The 27,195-nt window shown below is 37.4% G+C and overlaps 1 protein-coding gene across 1 annotated transcript; it reads right to left on the bottom strand.

The window, feature by feature from the left end:
• Positions 1-615: 615 nt before the first annotated feature.
• Positions 616-19,969, bottom strand: LOC106082057 (uncharacterized). Its single transcript, XM_013244365.2, has 5 exons — positions 19,421-19,969; positions 5,187-5,281; positions 4,828-5,119; positions 4,392-4,538; positions 616-915 (listed from the first exon to the last, which is right to left on the bottom strand). The coding sequence occupies exons 1-5, from the start codon at positions 19,626-19,628 to the stop codon at positions 764-766; spliced, it is 894 nt and encodes a 297-aa protein (XP_013099819.1). The 5' UTR covers positions 19,629-19,969; the 3' UTR covers positions 616-763.
• Positions 19,970-27,195: the final 7,226 nt, after the last annotated feature.

The following is a 27,195-nucleotide window of genomic DNA, read 5'->3' as shown; positions in this document are numbered from 1 at the left end:
GTGCCACACAGAGACACCACTTAGTAGAGAAATTTTAACATGGTAGGATACCTTACAAATGTAGCCAGCATTAGTAAGGGGATTAACGCCTTTGAAAAAAATTTCTGGTGTTCACTCCGGGATTTGCACCCAGGCCTTCGGCGTCATAGGCAGACATGGTAAACTTTGCGACACGGTGGCCTCCATTCTAAATACTTCTTAGCGTATCAAATTGTTAATTTTACCCGTATTGAGTCCTAAACGCCATTAAATCATTAAAAAGCCTAGGTTTTGTATTGTAGATGAAATTTGAAGGGATTGTCTTTTGAAAATTTCTTGTTGCATAGTGTTGTCATCATATTTAGTAATTACCAAAATAATGTCTACTGGGCAAGCAAATTTTCGCTAACACCACTAAGGTATGCTATATATGTTAACTAACTAGGAACAAACTTTTTACTACAAGTGCAGCCTAAAAATATGCACTGGAATTGGGTTTCGGTAACCTTTGCAGTTATTTCAATAAAAACATAATTTTTGTCATTTCTATTTTTTTTAATTTTGTGTTTGGGTGTGTGCTTGTGTTTGTTTTTTATAAAAAATAATAAATAAAGAAACTGTTGGGTTTATAAAAAAATCTTGGTATACTTAAACATAAAACTACAAATTATCTTAAAAACTAAAAAATTTTGTGGAAATGAAAGAAGAAAACAAATACATGTGGATTTTGTATCATATAAATATTTGGTTGGGGTATGTGTGTGTGTGTGTGTGTAGTTTCTTTCTAAGGTATCAGGAATTTCTCCAAAGGAACTTTGGCAAAGAAATTATTGATGTGTTCCACCAGGATGGGGGCCCATTGTTCACGGGTGGCAGGAATGCCGACACGAGTTATCTCGGGAAGATTTTCGTTGACCAAATTCAAAATCATGGTGTCTATAGGGGAAAAGAAAGAGGAAGAATTAAAAAACACTGTTTATATTAAAAAGAAAATTATTGTAAATTTTTGCTGTGTTTTATTTTAATCCTAGAATGTGTATATCATATGTTTTGGATAGAATTGCAATTCTTATCACCATCAAGCGATAACAGTTAATAACAATCGTTTAATTGTGATTTGTACTGCATAAAACCAAAATAAAACACCGTAATTATTATATACTTTTGTTTGATTGTGTTAATTCAGCTGGGCCGAATCTTATACACTCTCCACCATGAATGGCATTTGTCGAGTTCTTTGCGCGGTATCTCCTTTTAGGCAAACAAAGAATAATAGATTAGAATTGTTATGAAAGTTGATGACCATAGTAGAAGTCATTGGGTAATATTTCAGTCCATTCGGATAAGAATTGCACCTTGTAGGGGCTCAAGAAACACAATAGGGAGATCGGTTTATATGGGAGCTGTATCAGGCTATAGATCGATTAAGACCATATAAGACATGTATGTTGAAGGTTATGAGAGAAGCCTTTGTACAAAATGTCAGCAAAATCGGATTAGAATTACGCCCTCTAGAGGCTTTAGAAGTCAAGATCCCTGGTCGGTTTATATGGCAGCTATATCAGGTTATGAACCGATTTGAACCTCATTTGATACAGTTGTTGGATATCATAACAAAATACTTCGTGCAGAAAGAAATGCGCCCTCTAGAGATTCAAGAAGTCAAGACCCAAGATCGGTTTATATGACAGCTAAATCAGGTTATGGACCGTTTTGAACCATACTTAGAACAATTATTGGAAGTCATAGCAAAACACTTCGTGCGAAATTTCAGCCAAATCGGATAAGGATTGCTCCTTCTAGAAACCTATGAAGTCATGATCCCAGATCGGTTTATGTGACAGCTATATCAGGTTCTGGAAGTCATAGCAAAACACTTCGTGCAAAATTTCAGCCAAATTGGATAAGAATTGCGCCTTCTAGAAACCTATGAAGTCATGATCCCAGATCGGTTTTTGTGGCAGCTATATCAGGTTATGTACCGATTTGAACCATACGAAGCCTAGGTATTGGAAGTCATAACGAAAAACGTCTTGCCGAATTTCAGCCAAATCGAATGAGAATTGCGGCGTCTATTGGCTCAAGAAATTAAGATCCAAATCGGTTTACGTGGCAGATCTACCAGGTTATGGACCGATTTGAACCATACTTAGCACAGTTGTTGGAAGTTATAACAAAATAAAATTTCAGCCAAATTAGATAAGAATTGCGCCCTCTAGCACTCAAGAAGTCAAGACCCAAGATCGGTTGATATTGCAGCTACATCAAAACATGGACCGATTTGGGCCATTTAAAATCGAAATTGATCTACACTTATAAAGGGTGATTTTTTTGAGGTTAGGATTTTCATGCATTAGTATTTGACAGATCACGTGGGATTTCAGACATGGTGTCAAAGAGAAAGATGCTCAGTATGCTTTGACATTTCATCATGAATAGACTTACTAACGAGCAACGCTTGCAAATCATTGAATTTTATTACCAAAATCAGTGTTCGGTTCGAAATGTGTTCATTCACCGTAACGTTGCGTCCAACAGCATCTTTGAAAAAATACGGTCCAATGATTCCACCAGCGTACAAACCACACCAAATAGTGCATTTTTCGGGATGCATGGGCAGTTCTTGAACGGCTTCTGGTTGCTCTTCACTCCAAATGCGGCAATTTTGCTTATTTACGTAGCCATTCAACCAGAAATGAGCCTCATCGCTGAACAAAATTTGTCAAAATTTGAACACATTTCGAACCGAACACTGATTTTGGTAATAAAATTCAATGATTTGCAAGCGTTGCTCGTTAGTAAGTCTATTCATGATGAAATGTCAAAGCATACTGAGCATCTTTCTCTTTGACACCATGTCTGAAATCCCACGTGATCTGTCAAATACTAATGCATGAAAATCCTAACCTCAAAAAAATCACCCTTTAGCTGCTATGGGTGCATAAATAATGCATTTTTCAGCGGGTTATAATGAAAGGAGGTTTACATATATTTCCGAGGGTGGTGGGTATCCAAAGTTCGGCCCGGCTAATCTAAATGCCTTTTTACTTGTTTTTTTTTTGTGCAAAATATGTAACATCATTATCTCCTTCATAATTTTTATACAAACCACAAAAAGGTGGGGGTATACTCATATAGTCATTCCGTCTTCAACTCCTCGAAATCTTGATCAAAGATTCAATAAATATATATTTCCCATATACAATCTTGATCGTCATCTTGATTGGCATTCAAATTCGATTAAGGCATGTCCGTCCGTCTGTCCATCCGTTCTCGTTTCCGTTCGTCTGTGAAAATCCCGATAGCGGTCGAATGCGTAGAGCTAGCTGTACGAAATGCACAGATATTTCATTTTGATGTAGGTCATTGGGGATTGCAAATGGGCCACATCGGTTCAGATTTGGATATAGCTTCTCTATAAAGTGGTTCTTCGATTTGACTTCTTGAGCTCCTAGAAGGGCCAATTATTAGCCGATTGGGCTGAAACTTTCAACATATTGGGTTACCCAAAAAGTAATTGCGAATTTTTTAAAAGAAAGTAAATGCATTTTTAATAAAACTCAGAATGAACTTTAATCAAATATACTTTTTTTCCACTTCTTTTCTAAAGCAAGCTAAAAGTAACAGCTGATAACTGACAGATGAAAGAATGCAATTACAGAGTCACAAGCTGTGAAAAAATTTGTCAACGCCGACTATATGAAAAATCCGCAATTACTTTTTGGGCAACCCAATAGTATTCCATTACCACTTCCAATAATCGTGCCAAGTATGGTGTGAATCGGTGTTTAACCTGATATAGCTTCCATATAAACCGATATCCCGATTTGACATCTTGAGCCCCTTAATGCCCCAGTTGTTATCCGATTGGGATGACATTTTGCACGGTGCCTGATATAGCTCCTGTATAAACCGATCTCATGATTTAATATCTCAAGCCCTTGAAAGCCGTAGTTGTTATCCGATTTGGATGACATTTTGCACATAGGGTTTTGTTACGGCATCAATATTTGTGTGACATACGGTCCAAATCCTTTAAGAAAACTTCTAGCAGAATCCATGGTGGTGGATTCTTAAATAAAGTTGTAGACATTTTCAGCAAACAAGAGACATTTTTAAGCAGGCAAACTGCTGGTCGGAAATTGAAAACATTTTGCTAAGACAGCAGAACTGCTCCTGTAATAGCAGCAACATTAACTGCTTATAGTAGACAGACAGTGCAAACTTTTTTCTATGAGTGCAGTAGTTGTGTAGGGTATACAAATCTTGAGGGTCTTTAATTTATGATTTTTCAATTATTCAAATTTGCCTGGACTTCTAGTAAAAGCTACCATCAATCTTAACTGTTTTAGTTACAAAGGCCGAAAAGCCAAACTTCTTAGGGCTAAGACTTATTCCTATACTTCACTTACTCAAATTACGATCTGAGAAAATACCATTGGCCACAATTTTGGCATTACCCACAGCTACATTGGCATTCAAGCGTTGCAGTTGTAATCTCATGCCTGATTCGTTGTTGAGCAATTTGCCATCGGTTAAAGCCACAGCTCTGATATTGTCTGAGGGAAAAGAAATAAGAAAAAAAATTGAAAAAAATAAACAATTTTAAATTAAAAATTGAAAAACTTGTTTCTCATATTTTGAAATACAGAACTTTCCAAAAAATATTCCTTTAACACTGAAAAGTCATCCTTATTTCGTTACTAATAGCCGTCGCGCGTTGTCCTTTTGACGAATGATGACTTTTCAGGGTTAACGAATAGGGGGGTATAATCTGCTCATTTTTTAAAATGGCTATCGATTAATGTTTAAACTTTATATTACTCATCATAATTTTCTCATATTTACCTATGGTTATATTAAAAGGACCTTTGGGCACCAAACGCAAACCTCCAAATTTCACATCAGCCTTAAATTGTCCATCTGCTCTCAGTTGTTTGATTTCCATGCCCATTTTAACAATCAGATTGTTCTCGGTGAAATTACCAATGAAGGAGTTAACCTTTAGATTAGAAATGCCATGAATTTGCATATTTTTAATCAAGAGTCCCCCCTGAATGCCATCATTGGCATAACGGAAAATTCCTCGGGTATAGAAATAGGGATCTAGGGAACTCATGCCATATTCGGGTAAATCATTCTAAAGGGGAAAAAAAGAAAAAAAAAATAATTATTTATGAAATGATTGTCTCATACCAACTGCTTACCTTTAATTGAGGCAAAATGCTAGAGATTAGACCACGTATACATTCATTTTTATTGGGATCACTTAGAGAGCAAGGTGTTATTTGAGGTCCATTAGCTGTAACAAACAAAAAAAATAAAAAAGTTAAATTATTGCAAATAAAAAATTATTTAATTCAAAATTTCATGTTAACGACAAAACAAAAGACTTAAGACACAAGCGTCTCAAAAAAATCCCCCTTAAAATTGTGAACATCATGCACGCTTTTTTTTATTGTTTGAAGCCTTCGACCACTTTAACCATTTAACTCGATAAACTGTAAACTTTAATCTCATATCTCTCGCAACCTTAGACTTGTACTTGAATATTCTCATTCATTTTTTTTTTCTTTGTAACTCATTTTTGGAAAATTGTTACTCCCATAGCTATGCCCTCAACCTTTTCTTTTGTTTGCCTTAGAGTTAATTACGCCCATTCAAATGTTGTGTGTGACGTAGGTCATGGTTTATGTTTTGTTTAACGTGACTTTTTGGCTTTGGAGTTGTTGTTTTGACCCAGCTAAAATTTTATTTAGCCGCTTGTTTGAATGAGTTGAGCATGCCAGTATTTAGCTTCAATCATTTTTCAAAAAAAAAAAAAAATCGGTAGCACCAGCAATCTTTGCCATTGATATTGTAATTAATTTGAATGGGAAGACAAAAGTACGCATTGTAACTGTAGGTTCAATGTCATGGGGATTCGGTTTGAAGGTTTTAACATGTGGACTTTTATCTTAAAATGTTAATTAAGGTAATTGTAAAAAAAGTATATTTGAAGTAAAATTGGAAAATGCAATGAAAAGTGGGGGAGGATGAAAATATGTTTGGTTGGCTAATTTCACACCTTTTGCGCTAAACATATCCGACTGTAGACCGTAGGATACTCTGTTTCTATTGCAAACAGAAAAACAAATCAAGTAAAAGTGTACTAAGTTCAGCCGGGACGAATCTTGGGAACCCACCCCCGGGATTTGTATGGGTGCTATATCAGATTATGGACCACTTTAGACCGTACTTCACTGAGTTGTTGTTGGAAGTCATAACAAATCACTCCATGCTAAATTTCAGCCAAATCTGATAACAATTGCGGGCTCCAGGAGCTCAAGTTGTCATATGGGGATATTGGTTTATATGGGAGCTAATATCCAACACTGAACCGATATGGCCCATTTGCAATTGCCAATGGCTTAATAAGAAGTCTTGGTGCAAAATTTCAATTTGATATCTTTTTCGTTCGGCCGCTATTGTGTTTCGCTCCTTAAAGTCAAATATCTGTATCTCGGAATAGGTATAACCTATTATGCAGAAATGTTAAAGCCTTTCAGGAGTAGACTCAAAAATGTATTCGCAAGACCAAACAGGAGCGGTGGTGGCATCGGATCGTAGAAAGTTGTCCGCCCCTCCTATAGGTGTAGGTGCCTTGGCACCTGTAGTCGAGAGTGTCACCGGTAGTCGAGCTTCAAGCGCACAACCATCGTCAGACTAAAAAATTAGGAAGAGACGGATGCAACAAAGGTTTGCTCAGTTCGTCCCCAGTCTTTAAAGAAAGGTGGTGTTTCTGATTCAGATTCAGACAGCTACAGTGTTAATGAAACTGTCATCGCAGCAAAATCGAGAGATGGGGATGGACAAGAAGACCGAGAAAGTTGGTCGGGGCAAAACGAAGGAGATATAGGAGTATGTACAGGCAGCACAATTGGGTGAAAGTGCAGGATGCTGGAAGAGATAAAACTGACATTCCAGGCACTTCTACAGAAGCTGCAAAAAAAGAATATAATCTACCGAAGAGAATAATACAGCTAAAAAGCTGAGGAAGAAAAAGAGCTCTCCGCCTTCAAGGACAATGAAAATACCAAATCAGCCACCTTGCAATGGAGACTACAGCCAGTTTCCTGCTGAATAAGGCAAAATCGTAACAGGAACAAAGGAAGCGCGCACGGCTCCTGAAGAACGCTGAGCAAGAAAAAGAGCTCCCCGCTTTCAAGGACTCTGGAAAGACCAGAGTACTCTGGGCCAGACCTCCCGCTATGGAGACTCCAGACAGTTTCCTGCTGAAGAAGGCAAAATCAAAACGGGGAACGAAGGAAATGCGCACGGCCTTCATGGAGAACATGGAGAGACTTCCAAAAGCACACCACACCCATCACGGAAGGTGGTCGATGGAAAAGGTGAGCAGCCGCCCTCTTATGCCGGAGTAAAAAGGTAGCACAACAAAGATGAGCTGAATTATGCAGTCATCGATATCGGCAGTGCATACGGTAGGATTCCACCAGATCATCGGTCCGAAGTGAAGGATCTGGTTAACGAGCGGATTTTCGAACATGTGTGGATCTCTGAAGAGGGTCCACCTATACATATGATTAGCTTCGAGTATAGAGGGGACGTCTTAATGCTACGCTTTGAGTTAGCAGAATGTATTGATACCTTCAGAAAGCTCGTTGGAAGTATACACAGTGTGTGTATTATACACTCCCTGGGGCGCAAAGCTTGACCCGGTGAGAAAGATGGACATCCCCCAGCTCACGAAGGCAACGGTTTTCATCAAGTGATGGGGCAGTAAATTGGCGACGGAACGCATATTGGAATTCTTAGGCAAGCAAGCCAAGGATTGGGCTTGGAGAAATAAAGATCTTCCACAGGCAGGAGAAGGAGGAAGAACTCTTCTTAGGGTGGGCATTGATCTCAAGCCAAGAAATTAGGGGTCTTGCACAGAAAGGACAAGGAGGAAGGAACTCCCCTTAGGGTGGTCATTGATCAAGTCTCCGTGACAAGTTTGGCTAAGTCAAAAGGCATGGCGTACTACGGGAGCAAGGCTATCTTTTCAAGATTGGAAAGACAAAGATCCTCATATTGAGACATGAGACACTTCAGTGGTAGGTGAATTAATACCACCTAACGAACAGGGGGCCAACAACGAGACCATCACCCATTTTATCAATATTGGGAAGACTAGGATAAGCAAATTGCAAATTTTTTCCATGAATATTCCACTAAGGATCAGGGGGAAACTTCTCACATATCAATGAGTGCAGTCCGCTTCAAGTTTAAGCTCAACGATAAGGGATATCCTGTTTATAGCCGAGTCCGAACGGCGTGTGAGGTGCAACACCTCTTTGGAGAGAAGTTTTTACATGGCATAGCATCTCACAAATGTTGCCAAAATTAGGAGAGAAAAACACCGCTGACACACAATTGAAAATTTGATGGTCTCGCCAGGTTTTGAATCCGGCCGTTCAGCGTCATAGGCGGACATGCTTACCCCTGTGCAACGGTGGCCTACAGATTAGGATAAACAAAGATCCTTACATTAAAATCATCAGGCAGTGTAGTGACCAGATATTAAATACAGCAACCTTACAAACAGGGAACCGACGATGGAATCGTCAACGACTCAATCAACTTTCGGAAAATAAGGATATGCAAAGAACCTGAAATTGAAACATCAAGCAGTGTAGATACAGAAACTCAATGCAGCATTAAGAACAGGGAGCAGGGGATGAGACCTTCACCCACTCCCAAGAAGCCCGTTTGATGGAAGACCAATTATAAAGGTCATCCATATAAACCTACACAGGAGAGAGATGGCTACATACGCTCTCAAGGAGATAATCAGCAGGGGCAAGATTCAAGAGACATGGACAACCGCGAACAAAGTTTCTGGGTTGAAACATATCAACTACCAACTGTTCTATGATAACACTGGTACTCGGCAGGGGTCCAGCGTTATTTATCATAAAAATTTAAATTGTATAAGTTCTCCACAGTGGCCAACATCGTACAGTTGGAGAAAGTCGAAAAAAAATTAGTAAAAAATATGCCGTGTAAGAACGGTTAGAAATATCTTTTTGAAATTTGTAATGGTTAGAGCTGGGCCCCTAAAGTTGGTCACCTCGGAATTTCGAAATTTTGTTGGGGATGCCAAATCTTCGTTTGTGGTCCGATTAAAAAAAATCTAAGAAAAAAAGCAAATGAAGATATCTTCTTAATTCTTTCTTTATTTTGCAGATAAAAGTGTCCTGAAACCAAAAATAAATTCGTCCCGAATTTTTTATAAAAATCCTCAATATACCCCTTTCGGGCAAATATGGTATCAAAATCGCGATTTTTTAGTAAATTTACTGTGGAGGCTACAAATATTATTAGGTGAAAAAACAATTTTTGCATGGGCTTAGGGGAGAAAGGATAGTGCTCAAAATCCCAACAAAAAAGTCCTCTTGAAGTATTCAATATCTCCACTGGTTTCGGGGATATTTGACTTTAAATTTTTTATTTGCAATTTTGACCGAGACCTTTTTTGTTTGTATTTTACAATTTACAAAGTTATTTGTAGTTCTATTTTCAATTTTATGCATGGCTCGGATTTGTGACAAAATTTGCAACGACTTTGCAGCAAAAAGTTTTAGAAGTTGAATCACTAATGAAAATTTGACAGATCTAAAAATTTTCGAAATACTGAAATGACCAATTTTAGGTGCCTGCCAAAAGGCGCCCGGACAACTTAGGACCAAGCCAAATTCCAAAGGGATATATTTACCCGTTCTCACACGGTATATTTTTTTACTAGTTTTTTGGAGTTTTTCTCACTATCGGATGCAACAGGAAGACGGTGAAGCATACCTGGCATCACTTTGTCTATAATTTGACTTTCCGACACCGCCACCTACGCCGAAGTTGCAATGGCTGTTGAGGGAGGCAAAACAAGTAGGAAATGAGGTACTAAAAGGGTGTGATGCGAACTCACCCCATATTTTGTGCTGTCGGATATTAAATGCGGCTATTATGAACTTAAGGCCCTTAATCGGCAGATCGATCTATATGGGTCGGATGTCAAGAATCTTAAAACTACTTGCTATATCAAATGTTAGCGAAATCGGATAATTGTTGCGGATTTAATGGGCTTAAGACATTAAGTCGGCAAATCCATTTGTATGGCAGTTACATTTAAATATGGTCTAACCATATACAAGTCGGATGACAGGAGGCTTAAACAACTCTCTGTTTCAAATTTAAGGAAATCGGGTAATAAATGAGGGTTTTAGGGGCTTAAGACCCTTAATCGGCTGATGGGTGCATATGAGAGATATATCCAAATATGGGCCGATGTGGTCCGTTCAAAAACTTAACCTGCGTGTGGAAAAAATATGAACCTGTGCTAAATTTCAGCTCAATATCTCAATTTGTAAAGGCTGTAGCGTGATAACAAAAGACATACGGACAGACACGGACATCGTAAAGTCGCCTTAGAATCTTACAAAACTTAGGTTAGTTCGCCCTTTTCTGGGAGGACGATCATAATATTCGAATTCTTCTTCCCGGACATGTCCCAGCACTATAATGAACAGTTAGGATAGGTTAGGTTGAAAAGAGGGTGTGGAGGTCTTGCTCTGCGGCACGCCGTTAGGACTCGGCTATAAAAAGGAGGCCCCTTATAATTAAGATTAAACTTGAATCGGACTGCACTCAGTTATATGTGAGAAGTTTACACCTGTTCCTTGGTGGAACAGTGCAAAATTTGCAAAATTGCATGCCACTATTGACTAACAACGAAACCAGTAATCGGCATGTTTGCGCTCTAAAAACTAAAAGGTAACCTCGAAAAAGAAAATTTTAAGATTGGAATTCCATGGTACTTACAAAATCCTTAATAGCTTTCCATACCACTCCCCTAAGTTGGTTCGCGTCTGGTATTGTGTCCCCACATAAGTACCATAGTAAATGGTCCAACGGTCAGGCAGTCTACAACAGATCTCAATCCCTGGGTTCTCAATGTAGAACCCCAGGCCCACTCTGCCCTTTAGCTTTGATCCATCCGTGTAACACGATCTTCCAGATGGCAATACTAGGGTTCCATCAAACCAAGACTGTGCCGCTGGCAGCACTCGACCTCAAGTGTCGTCTCATGTATCCGATAGAAAACCTCATCTCTTCCTTCCATGTTTTCTATCGTCGCCTCGATTATACCGCGTTGGTATGAGCTGCTCCCATCCCCAATCCATTATCCCATCGCTTTAAGTCTCATAGCCGCAGTGGCTGCCTCACACTTAATCTGTATGTCAATGGGTCGTATATCTAGAATAGTCTCCAGTGCCCTAGTGGGCGTGGTCTTCATTGTTCCGCCTATGCCAAGTCAACATGTTCTCTGAATCTGTTTTATGATCCTTATGTTGCAATTTTTCTCCATAGCAGTCCACCAAACTACTGAGGCGTAAGTTAGTATTGGTCTTATCACTATCCTGTACATTTTAACACTGGTGGATGTATTGGAAAAGTACAAGGCCTACATTAACAGCTTACGGGAAATGTGAGGGGTTGGGAATGCCATCATAACAGCACCGAAAGGTAACGCGTTTCGCTTAAGCTGCTATGACGTGATGAAAGTATAAGACATAGAATTTAGCAGATTTCCCAGATTTATATCAATTTCTTGCAGCGTACCTCTAATAACCTGCCAGAAATGCACCTTTATCTCTACTGGTTTAGAAGACAATATTTTCGAATATTTACAAAAAAAATTTAAATTTTGATTTTTAATGGGCTATAAATTTTACCAACTTCATGGTAAGTTTAAATCGTTACTATGGTTTGGAAGCTATAATTTCATTTAATTACCTGATATGAATTATATGCATTTCTGGTTTTTTATTAATGACCATAAATTGTCTTCTTCCTGCATTGTTTTTTTTTCTTCTTCACTGATTAACATATATTTGGCATACTGTTTTTTTATGTAAAATTTGCATTTATAATGAAATGCATAGCTGGCAAACGGGAACCAAAATTAACTTTTAGTATGCTGCATATCAGCAACTAGTTGTTATCATAAACCTTAGTAACATGTATTTGAAGTTTAAGGCTATATTGACACCCTTGAAATAACAAACGATGGCCCAGAGGCAGAATCAAAGTCTCGGATTAGTAAAATTATGGGTTTTAGTTATTAGTTGGAAGATATCCCAGAACTAATCGCTGTTGACAGTATAAATGTGTATTTAATTATTGGGTTGCCCAAAAAGTATTTGCGGATTTTTTAAAAGAAAGTAAATGCATTTTTAATCAAACTTAGAATGAACTTTAATCAAATATATAATTGCCATTTTGTTCGATAATCTTTTGCCATCTTCCTGGCAAATTTAGTATTCCACGCTCATAGAACTTCTGGCCTTTATCTGCAAAAAACTAAACCAAGTGCGATTTTATAGCCTCATCATTGCCGAAAGTTTTACCATTTAAGGAGTTCTGCAAAGATCGAAATAAATGGTAGTCTGATGGTGCAAGGTCAGGGCTATATGGTGGATGCATCAAAAGTTCCCAGCCAAGCTCACTCAGTTGTGGCGAGTGACCAAAGATGTGTGCGGTCTAGCGTTGTCCTGGTGGAATATGACACCTTTACGATTGACCAATTCTGGTCGCTTCTCCTTGATGGCTGTATTCAATTTGTCAAATTGTTGACAGTAAACATCCGAATTAATCGTTTGGTTCCTTGGAAGCAGCTCAAAATATACCACACCCTTCCAATCCCACCAAATAGACAGCATAACCATCTTTTGGTGGATATCAGCCTTTGAAGTGGTTTGAGCTGGTTCACCATGCTTGGACCATGATCGTTTTCGACTAACGTTGTTGTAAACAATCCATTTTTCATCTCCAGTTATGATTCGTTTTAAAAACGGATCGAATTCATTGCGTTTAAGGTGCATATCACAAGCGTTGATTCGGTTTGTTAAATTAATTTCTTTCAATACATGTGGTACCCAAATATCAAGCTTTTTCACCAGTCCAAGACTTTTTATGTGATAATGAACGGTTGATTTTGGTATATTTAACTTCTCTCTCACGCTCAGTTACATGACGATCCAATTCGATTAATGCTTTGATTTGGTCATTATCAACTTAATTTGGCCGATCTGAAAAATCCGCAATTACTTTTTGGGCAACCCAATAGAATAAAGTGAGTGTATCAGTGAAACAGCTAAGGAACAATTTAAGATAGTAGGCACCATGCTGATGAGACTTATGCATCAACTCGTCCTCGCAATCTGGCTGAACGACCACATGCCGCAATGATTAGAACCTCGTCGTGTTATGTCCCATAAACAAGAGAGAAGGCAAGACTGGGCACCAGACCCTGAATATGTATCACCACTCGAATTAATATGCCATCTACAGCAACCACTTCATGGGATTTCCATGTATGCCGCCACAGGGCCTATCACGTAATGCCTAGGTACGACTCCCGTTAGAGTACTCAAACATATTTTTTTCATATTTTATTAAAAAAAAAAAAAACAACTCATCATAATCTTCACCTTAATAAAAACCGCATTTTGTGTTCAGTGCCCTGTTACTATTTGATGACTAAATAAAGCATACGAAAAAAAATTCAAGAGTTCAATGTAAACATACCGACAATAAACGGCTTTATTTAATATTTTTTTTTTTTGTATTTTTGCTAAGCGCTAAAATGATATATAATTTAGGTCAAGATCAGATATGTTGTTACTTCTTTTGGACAGATATCGTTGTCAATAAATTTTGTTGCCTCCAAAGATAAGTTTACATGCTATACAGAAGTTAAGGGCAATACAGGTGAATGAAATCAGAAAAAGAAGTTTACGAAGTCCAATGCTAGAGTAGATTTAAGTTTGGTGTGAGAGAGAGAGAGAGAGAGAGAGAGAGAGAGAAAGAAAAAACAAGTATGTGTCTTAAGTCTTTTGTTTGATTTTTTTCTTTTTTTTTGTTCATAAATTGATTGATTGCAATGAAGAGTTATCTTCCACAGTAAACAAGTGAATTCAGCCGAAGGTCAGTTTGATGAAATTTCATACTTTTGGACAATTGGACAGACATGCCATTTAACAACGGGCTTTTCAACACCCTATTGACACCTTATTGAGACTGATTAACACCAAACTGAGGCAGCACTCCATGCATCAATACCAAAAATTTAAAGAGTCAACAATTTTTACTATAACTAAAGCTTACAGGGTTGCTTGAGTGGTAAATCAAACAACAACAACAAAATAAATAATTATATTTACTAATTGCAAAAAACAAAAATAAATTTTTCTTTGATTAACTTTACAAAATACCTTAAGCGAGATTACGAAAATTGTGTTAAATAAATCACAATATAAAGGAAATCCATCAATATTGTCTTTAGCCATGCCATGGTATGAAGTGAGGTGTTAAGGGTGTTTTTGGTATACTTCACTGCTTGTAAAGAAACCTCAAGCATGACTTCAAGCTTGACTTTATTTATGTTTTGGCCACAGAAGTAACCGGCATAAATGTTCGCACACCTATCCATACAGCATTGCACAGCTTAAACAGCTGTCTTAAAAGTCTTTGACTTTTCAGAAGCTTTTGTAATGTTTTGTTTTTGACTTAAGTTTCGCTTCCATCACCAAGTCTTAAGTCTTAGGACTGATCTGACCACAAGAAAGAAGCAAAAAAAAAGCAGACTGCTAACTGACCTACATCAATTTGAGTTTTGTTGTACACTGAACTGTTGCTACTATTGTACTGTTGATTTTTTTGAGCGTTGTCCATAAATCATTGCTTTGCTTTTGTAGGCAACAAGCACTTAGCTTTAGTTTGTTTTTTTTTTTGTCGAAATGTTTTCATTCTCACTTAAGCCATTTTTCGCATGTAATATGAGTGAGGCACCTCATGTATTGTTAATGACTCATATTTTGAAGAATTTTATTGAGTTTTTTACGTTAATTTTTATTGCAACATTTGGCTATTATTTGGTTTTTGATGGAATTTGGTTTTTGATTGTTAGGAAATAATAGAGAACATTTGAAATCTATTTTGGTAAAAAGAAGCTCTAGGGAAGAAATCAAATAGTTTATGGGCATGATCCCAAGGTCCCATAGGAATACAATGGGTTCCCAAGATTTGGGAACCCACCAGCATGGATTCTGCTAAAAATTTATGCATAATAAATTTAGTTGAAGGGCATAATTTTATACTACATACCAAACATCTGTCAAACCAGTAAAAATTAAAGCTTCTTGGAACCGAACAAGGATGATCGAGAGACCGGTTTACATGGGAGCCATATCAGGTTATAGACTGATTCGGACTATATTAAGCACAAGTGTTAGAAGTTTAACAGAACACTGCATGCAAAATATAAACAAAATCGGACAAAAATTGCGGCTAGTTAGAGCTCAAGAAGTCAAATCAGGTGTCGGTTAATATGGGAGCCATATCAGGTTATAGACTAATTTTGACTTTACTTAGTACAGTTGTTGGAAGTCGCAATAGAACACCGCATGCAAACTTTCAGCTAAATCGGACAAAAATTGCGGCTTGTAAGAGCTCAAAAAGTCAAATCGGGGGATCGGCTTATATGGCAGCTATATCAGGTTTTTGACCGATTCGGACCGTACATGACACAGTCTTTGGAAGTCATAACAGAACACTACGTGCAAATTTTCATCCAAATCAAACAAAAATTGTGGCTTGTCAGGACTCAAGAAGTTAAATTGGGAGACCGGTTTATATGGGAGCTATATCAGGTTATATACAATACCTATTTGAACCGTACTTGGAGCAGTTGTTGGAAGTTATAACAGAACACTACATGCCCGATTTCAGCTAAATCGAACAAAAATTGCGGCTTGTAAGGACTCAAGAAATCAAAGAAGTTAAAACGGGAGATCGCTTAATATGGGAGCTATATTAGGCTTAGACCGTACTTGGCACAGTCTTTGGAAGTCATAACAGAACACTACGTGCAAAATTTCATCCAAATCAAACAAAAATTGCAGCTTTTCAGGACGCAAGATGCTAAATCGGGAGATCGGTTTATATGAGAGCTATATCAGGTTATAGACTGATTTTGACTTTGCTTAGTATAGTTGTTGGAAGTGCGGAAAATTGCGACTTCCAAGGGCTCAAGAAGTCAAATCGTGAGATCGGTCATACATCGATTTGTACCGTACTTGGAACAGTTGTTGGAAGTTATAGCAGAACACTACATGCCCAATTTCAGCCAAATCAAACAAAAATTGCGGTTCAAGAAATCAAATCGGAAGATCGGTTTATATGGGAGCTATATCAGGTTATAGACCGATTTGAACCGTACTTGGCACAGTTGTTTGAAGTCATAACAGAACTTTTCAAAATTTCAGCCAAATCGGATAACAAATGCGGATTCCAGGGGCTCAAGAAGTTAAATCGGTTTATCTAAATCTGTACCGATATAACCCATTTGCAATACCCAACGACCTACATCAACTTTAAGTATCTGTGCAAAATGTCAAGCTGCTAGCTTTACGCGTTCGACAGCCAAACAGCTAGAGAGAAATTGATAAGAATTACACTGACAAAGGCTTTAAAAGTGAAAATCTGTTGATACATATATATAGTGGCTATATCCGAATATGAATTGATTTCTATGAAATTCAACAGCAATGTCGGGAGTAATAAGGGAATCCTTTGCGTAAATTTCATGTGAATCGGTTGACAAATGACCTTGTTATTGAATCCAAGTCTGAACCAAATCGATCAAAATTTGCACGTTTTGTCGTAGTCGAAGAAGACAACTGAAAATTTTGCCCATGAACATTCCACTAAGTAACAGCTTCTCCAATGATAAGGGGCCTCCTTTTTATAGCTGAGGAAGAGAAGTTTTGTTTTTGGAGAGAAGTTTTTACATGGCATAGTTCCTCAAAATTTTCTCAGCATTGAAGGTCTCTCCAGAATTCAAACCCCGGCGTTCAGCGTTATTGGAGGATATGCTAACCTCTGCGCTACGGTGGCCTCCAGCGTAGAAGATAGCATAGTGAAAAGTTTTGAGAAGATCAGTTAATACATGCGCTTGCAAAGGCTCTAAAAGTTGAAATTGTGCGATAGATATCAATGGGAGCTACATCTGTATCAGAACCGATTTTTATCAAATTCACCAGACATGACGAGACTCATAAGAAACCCCATTGTCCAAATATCGAGAGAGTCGATTAACAAATGACTATACTATTGCAGTATTAGTTCAGATCGGATGAACATATATACGGGAGCTATATCCAAATCTGAACCGACTTTTTCCAATTTCAATGGGAGTCGTCCCTAGGCCCGTTCCAAATTTAAAGATGATCGGATGAAAATTGCGAAATGCACTTTGTACACAAATTAACATGAACAGACAGACGGACATAGCTAAATCGAATCAGAAAGTGATTCTGAGTCGATGGGTATATTTATCAATGCTCTATCAATAATCCCTTCCTTCTGGGTGTTACAAACAAATCACCTAAGTTATAATGCTTAGATATTTTTATACCCTCCACCATAGGGTGAGGGGTATACTGATTTCGTCAGTCCGTTTGTAACAACTCCAAATATATGTCTAATACCCCATAAAGAATATATATACTTGATCGTCATGACATTTTAAGTCGATCCAGCCATGTCCGTCCATATGTCCGTCTGTCGAAAGCACGCTATCTTTCGAAGGAGTAAATAAAGGCACATGAAATTTTGCACAAATGCTTCTATTTAGTGTAGGATGGTTGGGGTCGTAAATGGGCCAGATCGGTTCATGTTTTGATATAGCTGCCATATAAACCGATCTTTGGTCTTGACTTCTTGAGCCTCTAGAGTGCGCAATTCTTATCCGTTTTTAATGAATTTTTGCACGAAGTATTTTGTTATGATAACCAACAACTTTGCTCAAATGGTTCAAATCGGTTCATAACCTGATATAGCTGTCATATAAACAGATCTGGGGACTTGACTACTTAAGCTTCTAGAGGGCGCAATTCCCATCCGATTTAGCTGAAATTTTGCATGACGTATTTTTCTTATTTTCAACAACTGTGTCAAATAAGGTTCAAATCGGTTCATAACCTGATATAGCAGCCATACTTTATTTTATTTTATTTTATTTTTTTATTTCATTTTATTTTATTTTATTTTATTTTATTTTATTTCATTTTATTTTATTTTATTTTATTTTATTTTATTTTATTTTATTTTATTTTATTTTATTTTATTTTATTTTATTTTATTTTATTTTTTATTTTATTTTATTTAATTTTATTTTATTTTATTTTATTTTATTTTATTTTATTTTATTTTATTTTATTTTATTTTATTTTATTTTATTTTTTATTTTATTTTATTTTATTTTATTTTATTTTACTTTATTTTATTTTATTTTATTTTTTTATTTAATTTTATTTTATTTTATTTTATTTTATTTTATTTTATTTTATTTTATTTTATTTTATTTTATTTTATTTCATTTCATTTCATTTTATTTTATTTTATTTTATTTTATTTTATTTTATTTTATTTTATTTTATTTTATTTTATTTTATTTTTTATTTTGTTTTATTTTATTTTATTTTATTTTGTTTTGTTTTATTTTATTTTTTTTTAATTTATTTTATTTTATTTTATTTTATTTTTGTTTTTATTTTATTTCATGTTATTTTTGTATTATTATTATTATTTGTAGCCATTTGCGATTCTTCACTTTTTCAAATTTCCCACACTTTTAATCCTTATTTATTCGATTTTGTTTTGTAATATAAGAGTAATTGCCAAAAAAAAAACTGCTAATTTATTAATTTACACAATTATAAAATCATTATGAATTCGCATAAGTTGTTGACAACAAATCAAAAGACTTAAGACCCAAACTTGTTTCTCATGGTTTTGCTTTTGATTCATATTGGATATGATTTTCCCTCACACGACACAACACTTGCAGCAAATACAATTGGAAATATGCAACAAATCTAAGCTTACACAAATTCACAACGACTAAATCTGTTTTTGTCACATTGAATGAATGTGCAACGTAACTGGCTTAAATGCCAAAATCAAGCTCTCAATTGTTGTTGTGGATTTTCATCTCTAACAGTTGTTGTTTACGTTTTCTTTTTTGGTATAGGCTAAAGATATCAAAACTAAAAAATTTGCACACCACAAACTTTGCAAATCCAAATTCACAAAATAAAAACCTGAATTTTTTTTTTTAATTTTACTCCACAATAAAAAAAATTGGCACACAAACATGTAAACTTCAGAGGGATTATGTAAAAAACTAAAATTGCATTTTCCTTTCAAGTGGGGAGGATGAATTGCATAAAACTGGCCTAGGAGTTACACATTTCCTTTTTCCTTTTATTTTTGCCAAATCTGGTCACGTTTTCTTAGTATTTCTTTTTTTGTTGTTTGTTTTTCTGATTACCACACTCACTTGCACTGCTCTGCCTTAGAGCATGATCAGGGGTGGAGGCGGCTCCGGCTGCTAAATCACTAGGAAATGATAATAGGCCATCCACATTTAGCTGAGAGGATGTTGATGTTGCAAATTCCTGAGTATTGGGCACTGAGGCAATAGCTGCCCGGGAACTTCCAATTAAGGCCATAATGACCAAAAAAGGTTGCAATATACACATGTGCATTTTTCTAGATTCTCTTGCAAGTTTTTTTTTAATAAGAATTTTTTAAAATAAAAACTCCACTTCTTAATACGATTTTTTTTTCTAAAATTTCCTTTTTTTTCTTAAACACAAAATATTTTTTTTCTAGTTTATTTTTTTAGATTTTTTTTCTATTCTCTGCACTCTTGTTGTTCACTTTTCTGTGGCAGATCTTGAAATGCTTCTTTAGCCACGTTTATTTATAGTTTTTATACTTGGTAGGTCTTAACCAAATAGGCAAACAGTCAAAAACATTAACAACGTTTTTTTTTCTTGTAATTTTTAGTTTCGCTTTTCTGAGCCTTTTGTTGTTTTTCGCCTTTACTTCTGGTCTTGAATGGGCCTTTTTGTTGCGGTTGTTTGGGTTATAAAAGTTTTTAAAATGGTTTTTGGCAAACTTTGCTTTGGCATATTGAAAAAAAGCTTTTAAGCTTTTTTCTTTGCTAGTCGCATGACTACAAAACTACTTTTATTGATGGGAAAATGGCTTTATCAAGATAAGACGGCAGTTTCATGCTACAGAGATAAATGTACGTTAATTTAAATTGTTAAATTTCATGCCATAGTTAGCGCACTTGTAGATTGTTTTAATTGGTACGTAGCTTGTGCTTTGTTCTAAAGCAAAAAGATTCAAATAATGAGATTTAATCCAAGAAAAAGATATTCAAATATAATAACTTCCAAAGTTTACTATTAAACAATTTTCCACTAAAATTATATTTCCTCAATTTGTTTATTAAGAATAAATAAAAGCGCGGATTGAATCTTTAAGCATAACTAATAAAATAAATAATTGGAGACATCATACGAGACCTCAAAAATTAGTTTCCTCAATTTGTTTATCTAGATTAAATATAAGCGCGTATTGACTAGTGTAGGTAAAAATTAAACGAGATGTATATAATTGGAAGCGGCAAAATAGAACGTTGTTTGCGTCAGCTAATTTTTTGGAAGTCATCTCTGGCATCGGTTTAAAATTATTCCCTCCAGATGCCGAAGAAGTCGAAACGGACATTGCCGTTTAGTGCTGTCTGTCTGTCCGTCTGTCTGTCTGTCTGTCTGTCCGTCTGTCTGTCTGTCCGTATGTCTGTCCGTCTGTCTGTCTGTCCGTCTGTCCGTTTGTCTGTCAGTCTGTCTGTCCGTCTGTCTGTCCGTCTGTCTGTCTGTCTGTCCGTCTGTCTGTCCGTCTGTCCGTCTGTCTGTCCGTCTGTCCGTCTGTCCGTTTGTCTGTCAGTCTGTCTGTCCGTCTGTCCGTCTGTCCATCCGTCTGTCTGTCCGACTGTCTGTCCGTCTGTCTGTCCGTCAGTCTGTCCGTCTGTCTGTCCGTCTGTCTGTCCGTCTGTCCGTCTGTCTGTCCGTCTGTCTGTCCGTCTGTCTGTCCGTCTGTCTGTCCGTCTGTCCGTCTGTCTGTCCGTCTGTCTGTCCGTCTGTCTGTCCGTCTGTCTTTCTGTCCGTCTGTCTTTCTATCCGTCTGTCTGTCCGTCTGTCTGTCCGTCTGTCTGTCCGTCTGTCTGTCCGTCTGTCTGTCCGTCTGTCTGTCCGTCTGTCTGTCCGTCTGTCTGTCCGTCTGTCTGTCCGTCTGTCTGTCCGTCTGTCTGTCCGTCTGTCTGTCCGTCTGTCTGTCTGTCCGTCTGTCTGTCCGTCTGTCTGTCCGTCTGTCTGTCCGTCTGTCTGTCTGTCCGTCTGTCTGTCCGTCTGTCTGTCCGTCTGTCTGTCCGTCTGTCTGTCTGTCCGTCCGTCCGTCCGTCTGTCTGTCCGTCTGTCTGTCCGTCTATCTGTCTGTCCGTCTGTCTGTCTGTCCGTCTGTCTGTCTGTCTGTCTGTCCATGTTTACTTGTGTACAAAGTACAGGTCGCAATTTTCATCCGATCGTCTTAAAATTTGGTACAGACATGTTTTTCGGCCTAGAGACGAAGCATATTGAAATTGGGAAAAATCGGTTCAGATCTGGATATAGCTCCCATATATATGTTCGTCCGATTTTCAGTAATAATGCAACAAAATAATTATTTGTAACCAGATTTTCTCGAAACTTGGCAGGAGGGATTCTCTCTTGACTCTCAATATTGCTGGTGAATTTTATAGAAATCGGCCCAGATTTAGATATAGCTGGCACATATGTATATGGCCAGCTTTTCACCCCAAGAGCCACTGCAAGCGCATGGTTAGACCAATCTTGCCAAAATTGTGCACAAAGCTTTCCTCGACGACTACTACATTATCTGAGAAGTTTTTCTCGAAATCGGTTCAGAAGTAGATAGAGCTCCCATATGTTCGTCAGATTTTGGATAATTTGCCATAATGTTGTCATTCTTCAAACGTAGTTTTTGCAGTTTGAACATATTTGCTCGCCAAGGTCCATCAAAATTGGTTCAGAATTGGATTTAGGTCCCACATTGTATTTATAGGGTAGGTGTAGGGTATTATACAGTCGGCACCGCCCGACTTTTGTCCTTCCTTACTGTTTTTTCTTAAATAACTACATAACGTATATGTATTATTAATTAAATAGAAACAAACCACTTAAGACACAAGACCAATAAATTTTTTTACACATACCGTATAGACAATAAAACTGTGAAAATTATTACTTCAGTTTTTCTCATTGGAAGGGGTGGGGCGGATGGATCTTCCCCTTACCTTTATTTTCAAACTACCGAAATTATGTTTGGCCCTTCATTATTCCAAAAACAAGAGTTTGTTAAAAATATTGGAGTGAGACAGCTAGGGGGTACCCTACCTAAAACATCTAAACAAAGATGTTGACCGATTGGGCCCATATGGATTTCGATTAAAAAATATTTGGAAGTAGAGTAGATTAGGTTAGGTAGGAGGGCACGCGACTACCAACATTGTGTTAGGGGGAACGCTACAAAAAAGTGGAAGTAAAGAAGATGGAAAACAAGTAAAAGCGTGGTGGGCTGAATCTTGGGAACCCATCATTATGGATTTTGCTAAAAATATATACAAACTAAATTTAGTTGTCTTGGCATAGGCGGATCGATGAGGACCACGCCCACTAGGGCACTGGATACTATTCTACATATCCGACCAATTGACATACAGAATAAGTGTGAGGCAGAAACTGCGGATATGACACTTAAGGCGATAGAAGAATGGATTGAAGATGGGAGCAGCCCATACCATCGCGGTATAATGGAGGCGAGGATAGCAAACCTGGAAGGAAGGGAAGAGGTTTCCGATTGGATACCTGAGATGAACCTTGAAGTCGAGTGCGAGGCACTGCTGCCATCAGCACAGTCTTGGATTGACGGAACCCTAGTATTGCCATCTGGAAGATCATGTTACACGGATGAATCAAAGCTAGAGGATAGAGTGGGCCTGGGGGTCTGCATTAAGAACCCAGGGGCTGAGATCTGTTTTAGACTACCTGGCCATAAAACGGTCCTGCAGGCAGAGATCCGGCCGATCACGAAATGAGTGAAGTTGTGGTGCTAACGCAAGGACGTCGAGTATGAACATCTTTATGGGCAGTAAAATTACCATAAGGGCAATAACAGCCAGGACGATAAGGTCACGAACATCTTTACCGACAGTAAAATGGCCATAAGGGCAATAAAAACGAGGGCGGTAAGGTCACGAACAATCTTGCAGTGTAAGAAGGAGATAAACGCCTTCTCTGAGGATGGCAAAATCCGTATCGTTTGGGTGCCGGGCCATAAAGGAATAAGGAGGAATGAAAGGACAGACGATTTGACGGTGAAGACCAGAGGACTGCCATCAATAAACTTGGTTAACCCGAAGCCTTTCGGGTCGACGCAGTCCGAGTTAAGGGAGTGGGCGACGAATGCGCGTGCAACATTGTGGAACAGCGAAACGGTCGGAAGGACAGCGAAAATTCTATGGGGGATCCAGATCGTGAGACGACGTGGCTATCATTAAAAGGCAGTAAGAAGGAGGTCAGTATAGCTATTGGTACCATAACGGGACACATAGGCCTTCGAGCTCACTTATGTAAAATCGGTGCGGCAAGTGATAGCATTTTCTTTGCCATTGCCCGGTTTTCACGCGTCTTACAGATACCGACACTTAGGATGGTACACAACACCAGAGATGAACCAACTTAGGGAAGTGGTATTGAAAACAATTAAGGATTTTGTATGTAGCACGGAATTCCTAACTTAAAATTTTCTCTTTTGAGATTACTTTACAGTTTTTAGAGCTCACAACAAGCCGAATACTTGCTTAGTTGTATGTCCATAGTGGAATGAGGCGGATTAATATCTACACCCTCTTTTCAACCTAACCTAACCTAAATTTAGTTGAAGGGCATAATTTTATTCTATATACCAAATTTATGTTAAACCAACAAAAATTAAAGCTTCTAGGAACCGAACAAGGATGATCGAGAGACCGGTTTACATGGGAGCTATATCAGGTTATAGAATGATTTGGACCGTATTTGGCACAGTTGTTGGAAGCCATAACAGAACACCACATGCAAAATTTCAGCCAAATCGAACAAAAATTGCGGCTTGCCAGGGATCAAGAAGTCAAATCGGGAGCTCGGTTTATGTGGGAGCTATACCAGGTTACACACCAATTTCGACCGTAATTGACACAGTTATTGAAAGTCATAACAAAAAACTGCATGCCAAATTTCAGCCAAATCAGACAAAAATTTGGGATTCCAGAGGCTCAAGAAGACAAATCGGGAGATCGGTATATATGGGAGCTATATCAGGTTCTTGACCGATACGTATCGCACACTGCATAGTTGTTGGAAATCTAAACAAAACATTACATGCAAAATTTCAGCCAAATCGGACAAAAGTTGCGAATTCCAGGGGCTCAAAAAGTCCAATCGGGAAATCGGTTTATATGGAAGCTATATCCAAATCTGAACCGATATATCCCATTTGCAATCCCCAATGACCTCCATCAACTTTAAGTATCTGTGCGTTAGACCTCTTTGGAGATTTCGACAGACGGACGGAAGGACATGGCTAGATCGACTCATAACGTCGAGGCGATCAAGAATATATACTCTTTATGGGGTCTTAAACGATTATTTCGAGGTGTTGCAAACGGAATGACTAGATTAGTATACCCCCATCCTATGGGGGTATACTAATCTAGTGACTTATACAAGTCACAGTTTCAGCGAAATCGGGGAACAAATTAGCATTTAATGGAATTAAGACCCTACATTGTAAATCGGTCTATATCTAAATATAGTCTGATCTGGACCATGTGCTAGGTAGATGACGGGAGGCTTTATACAAGTCACTGTATCAAATTCCAGCGAAATCGGGTAATTAATGCAGCTTTACAGGTTTGAGACCCTTAATCGGCAGATTAGTTCCGTATCTAAATTGAGTGGGATGTCGGCAGGTTAAAAGCAACTCACTATTTAATATTTTATCGAAATCGGATAATAATTGCGGCTTTTTTGAACTTAAGACTCTCAATCGGCAAATCGGTCCATCGGCTTTACTTCAATCTTGTGCGATCTGCACCATATTTAGGTGTGGTGGCGAAAATCGGGTTATAAATGCAGCTTTTATGGGCTCAAGACCCTTAACCGACAGGTTGCTCTATATGGCAGCCATATTTGAACATAGACCGATCTTAACAATATATGGGACGGATATCGGGAGGGTTTAATCAACTCACTATTTCAAATTTCATCGAAATCGGATAATAATTGCTGTTTTTATGGGCTTAAAACCCTAAATTAGCAGATCTGTCTATATGAAAGCTATATCCAAATATGATTCGATCCTAACCATATTTCAGTCGGATGTTGGGAGGCTTAAACAACTCTCAGTTTTTAATTTAATCGAAATCGGATAGTAAACACACATGTTGCGGGCTTAAGACCCTAAATTGCCAGATCGGTCTATATGGCAGTTATATCCAAATAAAGTCCGATTTGGCAATCAGAGGAAGGCCGATTGGGTCGGCTTCAGAGAGTACACTAATCGCCGCTTCAGTGAGCGGAAACCCCCTCAAATGCGCTGGTTGCCGAGAGGAAATTCCGAGACATCATTAACTCAGCAGCCTCTCATTCTATACCAGCCAGTGGAATACTCCAAGTGCGGCCCACTCTCCAGGCGCAGGCAGCGGTACTCGCAGATCGGGATGGAATTCATTGCACGGACCCCACTAACCCTAATTCGAGCTGAATCTGGAAATAAACAAGGTAATCATGGAACATAACGGGAAACAAATTTTAAATAATTCTTTTGTGTAATGTTTAAAAAAACAGCTAAGCACTAATTTGAATTTAAATTCCACTTACAATACATAAAAAACTAAATGTACTGAAATCTTTTAATGGTTTACTTGAATAAGACTTTGAAATAATAAAACCTATTGAAGCGTTGTTATCAATACAACGTGCATGTTCCCAACCCAGTTTGTGGGAACCCAAGTTTTTTATGAAAGAAAATCTTCCATTATTGTTTTTTTTTTCTCTCTAGTTAACATGTCAAGCACGTTTAGCCTTGAAAACCATGCAATAAAACGAATACGAAAAAGTTCTCTAAGATATGTTATGGTTTTTTTTTTCTCTGAATAAAATATTTACTGACATCTTAATTTATTAACGCTTTTTTTGGTGGCTGTTTAAATCATAAAATTGTTTTATAATTAATCAAGGCAACGACAAAACGTATAGGCTGAGGGTAAACAAAACAATACAGACCTAAGACTGCAACTGACTTGCATGATAGGGAAAGATGTGTAGCGCACGAATACAATAACATGCTTTAGAGACATATTTCACAAACTTTGCGAGTACGTGTTGATTAGCTGTGTCGCTTAACATAGGTTTTTTTGAAATTCCAATTCAGATTTATAGCTGCTTAAAAATATACATAACAGATTTTTACAAAATATTAAATGAAATAAAAATTTTTAAAGAAATTAAAATTAGCATCTTTTTTTTAATAAAAAAAATTTAAAATTTTTTTGAAAACTATTTAAAATTACTACGAATCTACAAAATGTTTTTTAAGGACTAATATTTTGTTATTAATGAGTTTCCTGGGTATATATGCTTAACACATAAAGTTTGTTTCATAAGCCTTTCGTTTTTATTTTCTAAGACTTAAAGTTTGTTTCTTAAGTCTTTTGTTTTCTTTTCTATTTTTTAATTTTTTTCTCTTCATCAAAAAATTTTTCTTCACTTCTGGACATAAATGCTTAACACAAAGTTTGTTTCTTAAGTCTTTTGTTTTTCTTTTTAACTTTTTGTTATGGAAGATTTTCTTTATATAATAATAAAGGGTGATTTTTTTGAGGTTAGGATTTTCATGCATTAGTATTTGACAGATCACGTGGGATTTCAGACATGGTGTCAAAGAGAAAGATGCTCAGTATGCTTTGACATTTCATCATGAATAGACTTACTAACGAGCAACGCTTGCAAATCATTGAATTTTATTACCAAAATCAGTGTTCGGTTCGAAATGTGTTCATTCACCGTAACGTTGCGTCCAACAGCATCTTTGAAAAAATACGGTCCAATGATTCCACCAGCGTACAAACCACACCAAACAGTGCATTTTTCGGGATGCATGGGC

The sequence above is a fragment of the Stomoxys calcitrans genome, chromosome 3 (genome assembly GCF_963082655.1).
Source record: "Stomoxys calcitrans chromosome 3, idStoCalc2.1, whole genome shotgun sequence".
In the NCBI taxonomy this organism is placed as follows: Eukaryota; Metazoa; Arthropoda; class Insecta; order Diptera; family Muscidae; genus Stomoxys; species Stomoxys calcitrans.
Note: the sequence above shows the minus strand (reverse complement) of the source record. Positions and strands in the feature narration are given on the sequence as shown.

Bases quoted from the DNA above. Each gene is read 5' to 3' on its own strand.
- LOC106082057 (XM_013244365.2), bottom strand. From the start codon at position 19,628: ATGCACATGTGTATATTGCAACCTTTTTTGGTCATTATGGCCTTAATT. The intron at 5,282-19,420 runs GTGAGTGTGGTA...TGTTTGTTACAG, and splicing joins TCTAAGGCAGAGCAGTGCAA to CTAATGGACCTCAAATAACA. The intron at 916-4,391 runs GTAAGTGAAGTA...TTTCCCCTATAG, and splicing joins TTTCTCAGATCGTAATTTGA to ACACCATGATTTTGAATTTG.